General features: G+C 52.4%; 1 protein-coding gene across 1 annotated transcript; it reads left to right on the top strand.

The window, feature by feature from the left end:
- Positions 1–481: 481 nt before the first annotated feature.
- On the top strand, positions 482–3175 carry LOC147414654 (M-phase inducer phosphatase 2-like). Its single transcript, XM_086472020.1, has 9 exons — positions 482–643; positions 794–868; positions 1124–1303; positions 1430–1525; positions 1848–1910; positions 2012–2110; positions 2420–2553; positions 2660–2771; positions 3035–3175. Exons 1-9 carry the CDS (start codon positions 482–484, stop codon positions 3173–3175), a joined length of 1062 nt encoding a protein of 353 aa, XP_086328146.1.
- The last annotated feature ends 11011 nt before the right edge of the window (positions 3176–14186 follow it).

Below are 14186 nucleotides of genomic sequence, written 5' to 3'. Positions count from 1 at the left end.
GAACATCACCCACTGCCGGGAGTTCAACAGCCACGGGGCCAGGGAGCAGAGGGGCCCAAGGAAGCCTGAGGACAAGGTGAGGGGGGGCAGCAAGGCTGGGGAGAGGGAGGCAGGACCGGGGAAGGGGCAGGGGGATGCCGTGCCCACCCCCCCCTCCCCCACTGCTGCAGGAGGGGTTTGTCTTCAAGAAGCTGCAGAGGCCAAGTCAGCGCAGCCGGCTGCCCGCCGGCGATGGGGCTGCGGGGAGGGACCCCCTCAGCCAGAGACTCGGCTCTGCACCCGGCCTGCTGGTGAGAGGGGCTGGGGGTGCTGAGAGGGGGGCACCGGGGGTGGGTGGTCCTGCTGCAGGGGCTGCTGAGCCGGGACCTGCTGCTCCAGCCTCCCTGTTTGCACTGGAGACCTGTGGGTGTGGGAGCTGGGGGGATTGGGGTCACTGTGTCTGCAAACAGGGCTGGTGTGGGGCTGGCCCCACTCCTGAGCCATGGGCTGTGTCGTGTCCCCTCCCCAGTTCGACACCCCCAAGAAGGAAAACTCCGCCCAGGGCGAGAGCCCCATCATCCTGCGCCGGTGCTCCTTGACATCCTCTATGTCTGAAGAGGAAGATGATGGCTTCGTGGAGATCCTGGATGAGGAGGAGATGAAGGTAGGGAGGGCTCCTCCATCTGGACAGCTGGATGTACCCTGGCCAGGGGCTCCGTCCCTGCCCAGGGGGGTGCGAAGCAGCAGTGGGACTCGTTCCCTTCACGCTCTCCTCTGTCTCGCCCCGTGGCCCCCCCGGGTGCCCCCCCGGCAGAGCAATGCTGACGTGCCGCAGGGGATGGAGAACCTGCTGACCGCGCCGCTGGTGAGGAAGGAGGAGGCCGAGCCAGTACATTGGGTGTCTCGGGGGGTGGATGGGGCCCCAGGCTCCCCCCCCCTTCCTTGGGTCTCCAAGGTGGGGTCTGAGGGTGAGGGTCACTGGTTGGCGAGCAGCACTCACCCCAGGGCTGTGGGTTTGTCCTGGGTGGTGTGCAGCCACTAGAGAGGGACCCTTTTGCCTTTGTTCTCGTGGTGCTGGGGGGGGGGGGTATGTGGGGGGAATGCCGGACCCTTGGGCACCAACACGGGCTCTCTCCCCACACAGTGTCCGGTGAAGCGCGGCAAGTGCCGGCAGCTCTTCCGCTCGCCCTCGATGCCCAGCAGCGTCATCAGGCCCATCCTGAAGCGGATAGACCGACCCCAGGACCGGGACACCCCCGTCAAGACCAAGCGACGGAGGAGCGTGGCCGGTAGCCCTGGCGAGGAGGCGGCAGCGGCGGAGCCGGTGGGTGATGGGGAATCCTCGGGGTGAGGCGTCCTTGCCCGTCCCTGGTGGGACTGCCCGGTGCCACGGCTCTGCCGGCGCCCTCGCTAACGCCGAGGGGGGTGTCTCTGGTTCATGTCCCCGCAGAAAGCGCGGCTGCTGTGCTCCAGGTCCTTCTGCCACGAGGAGATGGAGAACCTGCTGGCCAACGACCATCAGGAGCTCATCGGGGACTTCTCCAAGGTAGGGCTGCTGGGGGTGCTGCAGGCTTGGGGGTGCCGCCTGCCCCTCTCTCCTGAAACAAAGGGGGACCATCAGTGGAGCCCTGCGCTGGTGCCAGAGCCCAAATACAGCTGGTGGCCCTTGTTTGGGACCAAGGGGACTTGGGGCTGAGACTTTCCAGCCTGAAGAGCCTGACCCGCTGCTCTTCCAGTGCCGCAGCCCCGTCCCTCTTGGGAGGGAGCAGACGTCGCAGGTGGGGGGTCTTCTGAGCTGGGGGGAGCGGGTGGCAGCCAGGACGTCTCCCTGGGGACAGATCCTGACCCAGCACCCGCCTCTCCTCCAGCCTTACCTTCTGCAGACGGTAGAGGGGAAGCACCCGGACCTGAAGTACATTTCCCCTGAAATGGTAAGGGAGCAGTGACCTCTTCCCCAAAAAAACACCCCCACAGGGCTGTCTCCCTGCTTGCCCCCCCCCGCCCCCCCCTCGGTGACGGGCTCCCCTCACAGATGGTGGCAGTGCTGACGGGGCAGTTCAGCAGCCTCATCGAGAGCTGCGTGATCGTGGACTGCAGGTACCCCTATGAGTACGAGGGAGGCCACATCAAGGTCAGAACCGCCGCTGCGCCCCTCGGGGCTGGGGACAGGGTGGTCATGGGTGGGGGAGACACAAACCTGTCAAACCTCAGAGGGGCTGATGCCCCCCCCAAAGGTGCTGAACCCCCTGGAGGGGTTGAGAGCCTCCCCAAAGGTGCTGAGCACCCCCGGAGGTGCTGAGCCCCAGCTGGAAGGAGGAGGGGGGTGAAGGCATTCCCAGCAGATGGGGCAGAAGGGGGGCAGGGTATGAAGGCCCCCCCCCGCTCCCCGAGATGAAATGGGAGGAGGGGGGGGCTGAAAGGGGCCCCTCTCCCTCGCCAGGGCGCCGTCAACCTGCCGCTGGAGCGGGACGTGGAGGAGTTCCTGCTGAAGAAGCCCATCGTGCCCTTCGACACCAGCAAGAGGGTGATCGTCATCTTCCACTGCGAGTTCTCCTCCGAGAGGGGGCCCAGGATGTGAGTTTGGGGGGTTGGGGGGGGTGGGGTGGGCGCTGGGTTCTGCCGGACCCCCTGGACATGTCAGGATCCTATCTGGGTGCCAATCCTGTCCCCTGTCCCGCAGGTGCCAGTTCATCAGGGAGAAGGACCGAGCCTGTAACGAGTACCCCCACCTCCACTACCCCGAGCTCTATGTCCTGAAGGGGGGGTACCGGGAGTTCTTCCCCCAGTACCAGGTAAGCCCCCCTACCTTCACCCCCTGTGTGGGAGGGCGGGATGTCCCTGGCAGGAGGGTGAGAGTGCTGGGTGGGAGGAAAACACCCTCTCCGCTCCCCAAAACCCTGCCCTGTGAGGGGAAAGGGTCTGGCTCTGAGCATCCTCCATGAGGGTGGTATCTCCAGGGGAAGGGGGTTGTGCTGGGGGTCCTGGGGGGTGCTGGGTTTGCCCAAGGGGGTGGGGAGGGGGGCCTGCGGGTGCTGACAGAGCTGTGGGTGCCCAGATGCACTGCGAGCCCCAGGACTACCGGCCGATGGACCACGAGGACTTCAAGGAGGACCTGCGCAAGTTCCGCCAGAAGAGCCGCAGCGGGGCGGGCGAGCGCAGCAAGCGGGAGCTCTACAGCCGCCTCAAGAACTTCTGAGGGACCCCCGCAGCCCCCTGCCCACCCCCTACCCGGGGCTGCCGGCGCTCACGGTTGCCCAGCCCAAAACCTGGTTGCCCCCCTCCCCCCACCCCCCCCAGCCTTCCCAGCTCTGTGCTGGGTGCCCTGCCCAGCATCGCCCCCCTCAGCAGCGTGAGAACCGGGGGGTATGGTTGTGGGTTTTTACCCCTTTTTTAACCTAAACAGGGTTTAGGTTTTACCCCAAATGGTGGCTGGGGGCTGTAGCATGTGGGTGGGGAATGCCTAGGGGGGCTCAATCCCTGCCAGGTTCAAACTTCCTCTGGGAGTGGGGGTCAGGCTACCTCCCCTCCCCAGCATCAGGGATGGGGCTCGGGGGCTGTGGGGCAGCCCCCCAAGCCAGTGCCCCCCTTCCCCTTGCACCCTGGGCTGGGTGGGGGGTGGCTTTGCCAGCTTTGGGCAAGCCACGGGGCTGCAGCACATCACACCCCCCCCTCCCCCCCCCAGGGTGATCCTGTGTCCCCAGGCCCTGTCACACACATCACCACCACCACCCCGTCCCTAAGGGCTGCGACCCCCCGTCAGCCAAGCTTTATTGGCAGAACTCTTATAGAAAAGCACTTAAACCTCCTTTGCAGCCAGGGGGTGCTGCAGGGGGTGGGGCTGGGGGGTGCCCCTTGTACTGCTCACTGACTATTTGGGGAGTTCCTTGTTGTTGTGGTGTTTTGCCACCCTGTTGGTTAACTTGGGGGGGGCAGGAGGGGCTTCACCCCCACCCCAGAGTGGCTGCTCCCAGAGCACCACATGCTGGGGAGGGGGGAATGGCCCCTGTGCCCCCATGTCTTGTTTGTTTTTATTGGTTTTTTTTAACATTTCTGTTTAATAACTTTGTGAGGAGGGAAAGCCTTGGCTCTGGTCTGTGACTGCGCTGCGAATCTGAGGGGGGTCAGGGGTCCCCCCCTGCTTTGAGGGTGGGCTTGGGGCGCTTGGGGGAACGGGAGAGCTGTTTAAAGGGGTGATGGCTGCCCTGTGGGGCTGGGGTCACAGCTGGACCGACCCCCTCAGGGCTGTGTGTGGGGCAGGAGGAGGGGTGGGGATGGTGGGGTGACCATGGGGTCCCACAACTGGGACAGTGGTGTGTGGTGGGGGGGCACCCCCAGCTCGGTTGTTGTGCCCCTCATGCTCACCCTGCCACCTGCTGCCCCCCCCCCCCCCCCCCCAGGGTGATCCTGTGTCCCCAGGCCCTGTCACACACACCACCCCCACCCCCCCGCCCCCGGGGTGATCCTGTGTCCCCCAGGCCTGTGACACCCTGACGTGCGGAAAAGACTTTACAACCCGAAAGGTTACACAGTAGGTGTGTTTATTGCGCGCAGATGCACGGGGGATCGCTCCACCACAAACGTGCATCCACACTGTGGCCGCTTCTCCAGTATTTACCCAGTTAAAACATCACCTATTTCGAAACGCCTAGACATATTCATGACCTGTCCCCAAAAAGGCCATTCCTTCCTTTCACTTGTCATTTCCATAATCTCCGCCTCGGGCTCCTCCTCGGGGCGCTTGCGCAGTTCCTCCTGGTGGTCCTGGGCAGGGGTCTTCAGGGATGAAGGCCGTAGGTCTTCCTCGCTCTGGTCTCCTCCCCTCTCCCCTGGAATCTCTAATTTGGCTGAGCTTGCAGTCCCAGACTGGTTTCAGCCTGGTCTGTCCCTGTGTGCACATCTGGCTATCCCCTCTTTGTTCTTGGTTAGCGATGGATGTTAGCGAGCCCTCCTTAGCCCTTAGCTCCTCCTGCCTTTGACGCCTTTGAGCCATGAATTAGGTCCTTGTTTCTGTCTTTTCTGTTTCCCTTATCAGCTTCTTTCTCAAGCAATTTGCAGGGGGTAGTGACTAATTGTCTACTTGCATGCATGTTAGTTCTGGGAAGCAAGTTTTAATAGGTTTAGCTTTTTTCTATGTAGCTCCCTATTAATATTTTCGATATATCTTGGGTTATAAAATATATTTTCTATATGTCCCCCTACCAATTCCCCCCTTTTCTATTGAGTTAAGTGAATTCTTTTACTTGGCTATTCTGGTTGGTATAATGCTTCGTACATTGAAGTTATTCTTCTAACTATATGCCAAACCCACATATATAGGGTCCCTACTAGAAATAATAAAATAGCGGTAGCTATCAACAACGCTACTATTGGATGCATTAGGACGTTGAAAAAGTCCAGTGTCTGAAGGTGACCACCCAAAAAGTGTATCCCACCATTTGTGTTCTCCATCCTTTTTGACCCTTTTCAAGACCCTACTTATCTCATTTGCCTCATGATGAACAGTTATTAGAGTTTCCTGTCCGTTATTCTTGGCTTCCTCTAATATCTGCATTAAGTCTGGGTGTTTCAACAACCTTTTTGTCACTGCTAAATCCATCCCTGTAGGTGTGGGTTCTAGTTCAGAAATCAGTGTATAGTTTGATCTCAGGATTTGATGAGAAACCACAGGAGCAAAGTAGCTAAAGTCACATCCTGTGATGGTGGTAAAATTACAAATACAGAAGTTCGAGTGATTCCTGGTGTCTATTTCTACTCCTTTTACAGACACAAAGCGACATGTTGTTCTTAAACAAGCACAACCTTTTCCTGCATAGACAACAAGATTTCAATGGTAATCCTATTTCACCAGGTGCCCAGACCCAGGTTACAAAGACAGGTTGTGTTAGAGTAAAATTATGCCAACAATCCAGGATACTGCAAGGCTTTCTATTTGTTGTGTTTGTTATTATATTGGATACCCCTATCTGGTTTGCCCTTTTGTAGGAAGTTCTGTTAATTCCTCGGCATCCTACGCTTATGTTTTGACCCAGCATTCCCTGCAGTTGAGGCATCATTCTCTGAAGGTCTGTGCTCCAATAATTTTTGGGGTACACTTCATTTTTATGCATAACCACGGTGGCAAGGCTTAAGCTTTTTCTATCAGAAAGCGATCCCATATCCCCAGTATATTCAATATGAGCTTGGGTCCATGGCCATTCTGGGGTGTTACTGTTCGACCCTTGGGTTACGATAACTACAAATACAACAATTTTCCTGACTAAATCTTGGCAGGCCGAGTTACTAAACACTTCTGGGTGCAATATACTCATTTCGCTCGGCAAAGCTTTAGTTTCAGTTCATCCTCACCCTGTGTTACTTTCCAAGGAGTTTTAGGAGCTTTCTTCGCTCAGGAGTGGTGAATCCAGGCGCTTTGTTCCCTGATCTTGATTGCCGTGAAAGAGGTAAGAAGCACTTGGTATGGTCCTTCCCACTGTGGCTCCACAGTTTTCTCTGTAAGAGACTTAACATACACCTAGTCTCCAGGTTCTATGTTATGCACTGACCCATCCAAACCCCTGCATCGGGTTCCAAACACCTGTTTTTCAAATTTACGAAGCTGTTTCCCTAATGCCACCATATAGGAAGTCATCAATTCTTCACCAATTTGTGAAGAGGTTCCCTTTTGTACCCCATAGGGTCGCCCATATAGGATTTCAAATGGGCTTAGCCCTTCTTTAGCTCGGGGTCTAGTTCATATCCGTAGCATTGCTAGGGGTAGAGATTGTGGCCAGGCCCAATTGGTTTCTTGTCCTAATTTAACAATCTGTTGTTTAATCAAGTGATTCATTTTCTCCACCTGGCCACTGGATTGTGGCCGGTATGGAGTGTGTAGTTGCCAGTCTGTCCCTAGATGGTGGTTTATTTTTGGCACAACTTTGGAGATGAAGTGCGGCCCTCTATCTGAGGACATCACCGCTGGGACTCCAAACCTGGGTATGATTTCTTGTAGCAACACCTTGGTCACCTCTCGAGCTTTAGCTGTTCTGCATGGGAAGGCTTCTGGCCAGCCTGAAAAGGTATCAGTTGGTACAAGCAAGTATTTATACCCCCCTTTTCTAGGAAGTTCCGCAAAATCAATTTGCCAATGTTGTCCCGGACAATTCCCTTTCCCAATTTGGCCCATTTCTGGTTTGGGGACAATTTTTGGATTAGTCTGGAGGCAAAGGTCACCTTGCTGAGTCACTTGTCTGACAGTGGTGTATAAATATCGAGCTGTCCCGTGTCTGATAAGGTATTTGTGTAATGCCTCCGCCCCCCAGTGTCCCTTCTTGTGTTCCTCCCGGACCAATGGCCAAACCGTATAAGAGGGGACTATGAGTTTCCCATGTGATGTTATGGCCCACCCGTCCTAATTGTACGTTCCTTCCAAATCTGTGATTAACTTTCGATCCTCCTTAGTGTATTCTGGCTTACCTTCTAGGATTATCTGTCCGTCTGGGACTAGTGCTCCCTCTCCCTTTACCATTTCTTTAACTGCCTGTTTTGCCTCTCTGTCCGCCAGTTCGTTTCCTCTTTCCAATTCAGTGCTCACTTTCTGGTGTGCCCTGATGTGCATAATTGCCACTTTTTCAGGAAGTTGGATTGCATTCAAAAGTCTTAAAATTTCCTTTGCATGCTTGATAGTCTTTCCTTGGGAGTTCAACAGTCCTCGCTCCTTCCAAATTGCTCCGTGGGCATGTACCACTCCAAAGGCGTATTTAGAATCAGTCCAAATATTCACAGCCTTTCCTTCGGCCCTCTCCAGGGCCCGAGTGAGGGCTATGATCTCGGCCTTTTGTGCTGAAGTGTCAGCCGGTAGTGGTCCAGATTCTATTACCTTTTCAGCAGTGGTGATGGCGTACCCAGAATGTCGTTTTTCCGCCCAGGATATAGCCGCTCCCATCTGTGAACCAGTGCTCTGCCCCATCCATGGGGGTATCCTTTAGGTCCATGCGGCTAGAGTACGTGGCCTCAATCGTCTCGAGGCAGTCGTGGTCCACTGGTTCTCCAGCCTTCCCACTAAGAAATGAAGCTGGGTTGACAATGTTAGTGGTCACAATCTCAACATCATCCTGCTCGACCATGATAGCTTGATATTTCAGGAATCTCTGTGGGGAGAGCCAATGTCCCCCTTTCACTTCAAGGACTGTAGACACTGTGTGAGATAGGAAACCAGTCATTTTCTGACCCAGGGTAGACTTCTGAGGTTCCTGGACATTCAGGATGACTGCTGCTACCGCCCTTAGGCAGCCAGGCCACCCTTTGGCAGCAGCGTCCAATTGTTTGGAGAAGTACGCCACAGCTCGTCTGTATGGTCCCAGGTCTTGTGCCAGTACTCCTAACACTATTCCCTGCTTTTCATGGGAAAACAGGAGAAAAGGTCTACTCACATCAGGGAGTCCCAGTGCAGGTGCTGACATCAGGGCCTTCTTCAGCTGATGGAATGCCCGATCTGACTCAGCATCCCATTGGAGGTGACTTTGACTGGATTTTATCAGGGAATACAGTGGTTTGGCCAGCAGGCCATAGTCATGTATCCAGAGCCGGCACCACGCCGTCATTCCCAGGAAGGTCCGCAGTTCTTTTACAGTCTGTGGCCGAGGGGTCTGGCATATGGCTTCTTTCCGGGTTTGCCTCAAGGACCGTTGCCCTGCACCGATCTTATACCCTAAGTATGTAACCTGCTGCAAAGTCACTTGTGCCTTGTTTGGGACACTCAGTACCCCTGAAGCCCAAGAAAAGTTAATAAACTTACAGTCCAGGTGACACAGGCTTCTCTGGTTTTAGTTGCAATGAGGATGTCATCCACGTATTGTAGTATTTTTCCTTCTTCCGATGGTGGTTCCCATAATCCCAAATCTTTCGCTAGTTGGTTCCCAAAGATGGTAGGGCTGTTCTTGAAACCTTGTGGCAACACCGTCCTCGTGAGCTGGGTCTTCCGACCGCTCTTAGGGTTTTCCCACTTGAATGCAAAACTTTTCTGACTGGCTTCATGGAGAGGGAGGCAAAAGAAGGCTTTACTTCTAAAACTGTACACCAAATTAAATCAGGAGTTAAGGTGATTAGCAAGGTATATGGATTGGCAACCCCGGGGTATAGAACCTCTGTTATTTTGTTAATGGCCCTCAGATCTTGGACTATTCGATAGGACCCATCTGGTTTTCGGACCGGGAGAATGGGGGTATTGAACTCCAATTCACATTCCCTCAATAAGCCCAATTGTAGGAATCGCTCTATTTTCGGTTGAATCCTTTCCCTGTCTTCTTTCTTTAGTGGGTATTGTTTGATTCTTACCGCTCTCTGTCCATCCTTCAAATTTCTTATTATTGGTTGGGCATTCTTGGCACGTCCTGGGGCATCAGTCACCCAAACCCCGGGGCAGACCTGATTAATGATCTCCTCGTCGATTTGTCCTTCTATGGGAATATTCACCAAAGACAAGCTCATTATTTGTACATATTGATCATCATTTACCTCCAGAGTAATCTCACCCTTTTTGAATTTTATCGTGGCCTCCAGCTGTTCCAATAGGTCTTTTCCCAACAGGGAATTCGGTGAATTTGGCATAGACAAAAATTTATGGATGCCTACCTGCTTGACCAGTTTATATTTTAATGGTTCCAAAAAACAAGCTTTGTCACTCTGGCCAGTTGCTCCCTTTACCATGATATAGTCATTTCCTAAAGGCATTAAAGCTTGATTCAAAACTGAGTATGTTGCCCCCGTATCAACTAGAAACTCCTTTTTTGTTGTTGTTGTTGTTTTTCTCCTCATTTCGTTGTAATCAATGGATCTTCTAATCAGTCCATTACATGTGCGATCGTTTTTCTTGGGTTATCCCGCCACCTATTGTTCCCCTGACGCTGTCGCTCCAGACATTCCCTTTTCCAGAGACCCGTTTTTTTACATATAGCACATTGATCCCTGCTCAGGGGCGCCGGCCCACGTCTCATCCTGGATTTAGGTTTCCATTCTCTCTCTTCTCTAACTACTGCCACCAATTTGCCTAGACTCTGCTTATAATTGTCCTCTCTGTTGCTAAACACCCTCCAAGCCTCTTCCAATAACACTTCCAAGTTTCGACTATTTGGTGGACGTAATTTTTGTCATTTACGTCTGATATCATTCTGAGATTGTCCTAGAAATAGGGATACCAGATGTTGTATTCCCACTGCTGACCCGGGGTCCAGTGGTGTATGACAACACATCGTGTCCCTTAGTCTATCCAGAAATTTGGAAGGCGACTCAGAGGGACCTTGTTTCACTGCATATAGCACTGCTCGATTTATAGGTTTTGGAATTGCCTTCTCCATTCCTTTCACTACCCATCCTTGGTATGCTCGTAATGTATCCACCTCAGCTGATCGATTAGGGTCCCAGTTTGGGTCCTGCAAGGGGAAGTATTCTTTAACATCACCCCTTTTTATCTCATAATATTCTTTTGCCAAATCCCCGGCAGTTTTTATAACCAACTGTGTTTCTGTTTCGGTTAAGCAGTCCAATAACAGTTACATGTCATTGCAATCAGGGCTGTACTGTTTTATTATAAACTGGAGATTTTGAGTAACGCCTACTGGGTCACTGCGATATTTTTGGGCAGCATCTTTCCATTCCTTCAGCTCGTTACCAGAGAATGGTATTTTGACTTTTCCTGTTTCTCCATCCGGTCCAACTGCGTCCTGGAGAGGAGCTTGGAGAACTGTTTCTGTTATCTGCCTTCCCCGGGTTCGGGAAGATATCGGGCCATCTGGTGGGGAGGAGGGAGGATGTGGAGGGGTACGGACCCTTTCTAAGTCCTCATCTCGCCCTTGTGGCTGCTGAGGGGGCCTAAATAGATCACTTAGATCTTGTTCTGATCCACGGTTAGTTTGACTTCTCTCTGTACACCTTTGGCCAATGCTACAAGCCGAACAGCACCTTTTAATTTATTTTTGTTGTTGTTTTTGTTTTCTTTTTCTAATGCAAGGACCATGGGTTCTCGTGGGGGTACTAATCCGCAGTCCCTTTGCCACTCAGGATTGTCCCGGAGAATAAAGAACATATCAGCGTATGTTACTCCATCCCATTTCCCTTCTCTCCTCAGAAACAACATTAACTGCAAGAGCGTGTTATAGTCTAACGTGCCGCCTTCCTTAGGCCATTTTGCCCCATCTTCCAGCTTATAAAGCGGCCACCATTGATTGCAATACTTAATTAACTCTTTCTTCTTTTCTGTGCCCCCTTGTCCTGCTCTGTCTTTCCAATGTGTCAGAACACATCCTAAAGGGGATTTTTCATGAGGTTTACTCTTTCCTCCCCCCATCTTTTGTTTTTCAAACCCGAACCCTTCGCTTATCTTTTCCTTCCTTCTCCGCACAACTCTACTTTCCACGGACCAACATTACTACTTATCAATATCCACGTGTTACACAGACGTATCAAGGATGGGCACGCCACTCCTTATTCATACTTCAAGTTATTACACTCGCTTCGCTCTTCTCCGGCCGCCTCAGTCGCCCCAGCTCGGAACCGCGGATAGAGCTCCTCACTCACTTCGTATGTCTCACTCACGCATACACTCAGAATGTCCGGACAGTTTTGATAGTAACGACAGGAATTGTAATTGCAGGAAGCTTCAACTAACATATAAAGCCATTCACAAACGACTCATGTTGATCCCCAGGCAAATCATACAATTACCTCCCCTTTTGTTGCCAGGTGATGGAGTCCACCTACTCATCCAGGGCACGGGCAAACCGACTTCCCTGGACAAGAGTCATAACCAACATCCCCTGGCAAGATTGTGCGGTTTAAGTTTAGTTATTTAGCCTTCCCAGTGAACACCCTTCTAAGCAGCTGCAAATATTGGAAAGATGACATGATCGTGAGAGGCCCGCTTACCCTTCTCCTGCTTCTTATGTACCAGTCATTAGCAGGTCCGTCCTGGCTCCCGATGTTGGGATGCAGCGGCAACCTCGGATTTGCTCGATCTACTGCCAAGATCGCTAGCGGCCGCCCTATCAGTCAGCAAATCCCCCTGTTACCATGCAGGGTACTCTCCTCCCATACGGGGACTATGCTGCACGCCAGATGTCTCTGCTCGATTTACCAGCTGCCCCGGCCACGCGTACGACTTACAGGCCCCTCTCACAAAACATACCGTTTGATCCGCGGCTTCAGGAGGTTGTTGTCTGCTCCCGCGGTGAGCGGCTGGCAGCGGAGGCTCCTCCGAGGAAAGTGCTTGGGGTGCGCCCAGGGGCGTCCGCTCCCCAGGCGATCCCACAGCCGAGCAGAAAGCCTTCTGGCTGGCTCGCCAAAACTGACGTAGGGAAAAGACTTTACAACCCAAAAGGTTACACAGTAGGTGTGTTTATTGCGCGCAGATGCATGGGGGATCGCTCCACCACAAACGTGCATCCCCACTGTGGCCGCTTCTCCAGTATTTATCCAGTTAAAACATCACCTATTTCAAAACGCCTAGACATATTCATGACCTGCCCCCCAAAAAGGCCATTCCTTCCTGTCACTTCATTTCCATAATCTCCGCCTCGGGCTCCTCCTCGGGGCGCTTGCGCAGTTCCTCCTGGTGGTCCTGGGCAGGGGTCTTCAGGGATGAAGGCCGTAGTTCTTCCTCGCTCTGTACTCCTCCCCTCTCCCCTGGAATCTCTAATTTGGCTGAGCTTGCAGTCCCAGACTGGTTTCAGCCTGGTCTGTCCCTGTGTGCACACCTGGCTGTCTCCTTTTTGTTCTTGGTTAGAGATGGATGTTAGCGAGCCCTCCTTAGCTCTTATCTCCTCCTGCCTTTGACACCTTTGAGCCATGAATTAGGTCCTTGTTTCTGTCTTTTCTGTTTCCCTTATCAGCTTCTTTCTTGAGCAGTTTGCAGGGGTTAGTGACTAATTGCCTACTTGCATGCATGTTAGTTCTGGGATGCAAGTTTTAATAGTTTTAGCTTTGTTTTCCTATGTAGCTCCCTATTAATATTTTCGATGTATCTTTGGTTATACAATATATTTTCTATGTGGCCCCCTATCACCAGCTGTCTTTTCCATGAGGTAATTTAGCTGTGCCTGTTCATCTCAGTGCCCTTGTTTTCTTCTTTCAGCTACCTGGTCGGTGATGAGCTCCGGGTGGTGACGGAATACATGGCCGGAGGCGCTTTAACCGAAGATGTTACCCAGTTTTGTATGGAGGAAGGGCAGATGGCAGCTGTCTGTAGGGAGGTGAGGGATCCCGCGTGTGCTTCCTCTCCCTTGGACGGGATGGTACTGGTGAACAGGTGGCAAGAACAGGAGGGATTTCATCTTGAGAGCTTTGTTTCTGCCTTGCTTTATGATATGGAGAAGAAAGGGCACCTTAAGTGAACTGCCTGACAGTGTCGCTGCACTTTCTGTACTCTGTGATTACACTCTTAAACACCGTTATTGCATTACATTTTCTTACTTTTTTTTTTTAAGTTTGACTCTTCTCAACTTTTCCTCTTTAAACACATGCCTGGAGCATGTCTGTACTGCATTCCTTGCCTGTAAAAGCAAACATGCTGGTGGCAGAATTTTAAAAGAACAGCAAGGCAAAGGAGAGACTCATTTGTCAGAGTCTCAGCTTAAAAGGATAGCATTCCACCCAAAATGGTGTTTGCTCCTGAAAAATGACTAAGGTGCTATTTCCAAATCTGCTGTAGAGCCTGAAAATAAAGTCTTTGTCCTGCAACCTCCCACCCAACAGTGATCTACTTCACACGGAAGGAAGGGACTTTCTCATTTCTGGCAAACAATACTTTGTCATATGGATGGACATAGCACACTGATTGCGGCAGCAGCCATCCTGCCTGTGCTTTCAGGGGCTAGTTCGTGACAGTAATGGACATTTCTCTTCCCAAACCTGATATGCCTTCGTTTGGAAAGTTGTTACTTTAATAGTGTTGAAGCAGCAAGCTATTCCTCTTGACAGTGCAATATTCAGGCATTGCTCGCAATTCATCTGGAAATTAAATGTTTTAGAGGCGTTTCATTCTTGAGTGGTGAAATCTGGTCATTAATTTTTACCCTCATGTTTCCTTTTTACCTATCAGTGCCTGCAAGCCCTGGATTTCCTTCATTCAAAGCAAGTGATTCACAGGGACATCAAAAGCGACAACATTCTGCTTGCAGTGGATGGGACTGTCAAATTGGGTAGGTATTCTTGGTCAGGCACAGCCTTCCCAGACTGTG

The sequence above is a fragment of the Leptosomus discolor genome, chromosome 12, assembly GCF_034619465.1.
Source record: "Leptosomus discolor isolate bLepDis1 chromosome 12, bLepDis1.hap2, whole genome shotgun sequence".
NCBI classification, from domain to species: domain Eukaryota; kingdom Metazoa; phylum Chordata; class Aves; order Leptosomiformes; family Leptosomidae; genus Leptosomus; species Leptosomus discolor.
Note: the sequence above shows the minus strand (reverse complement) of the source record. Positions and strands in the feature narration are given on the sequence as shown.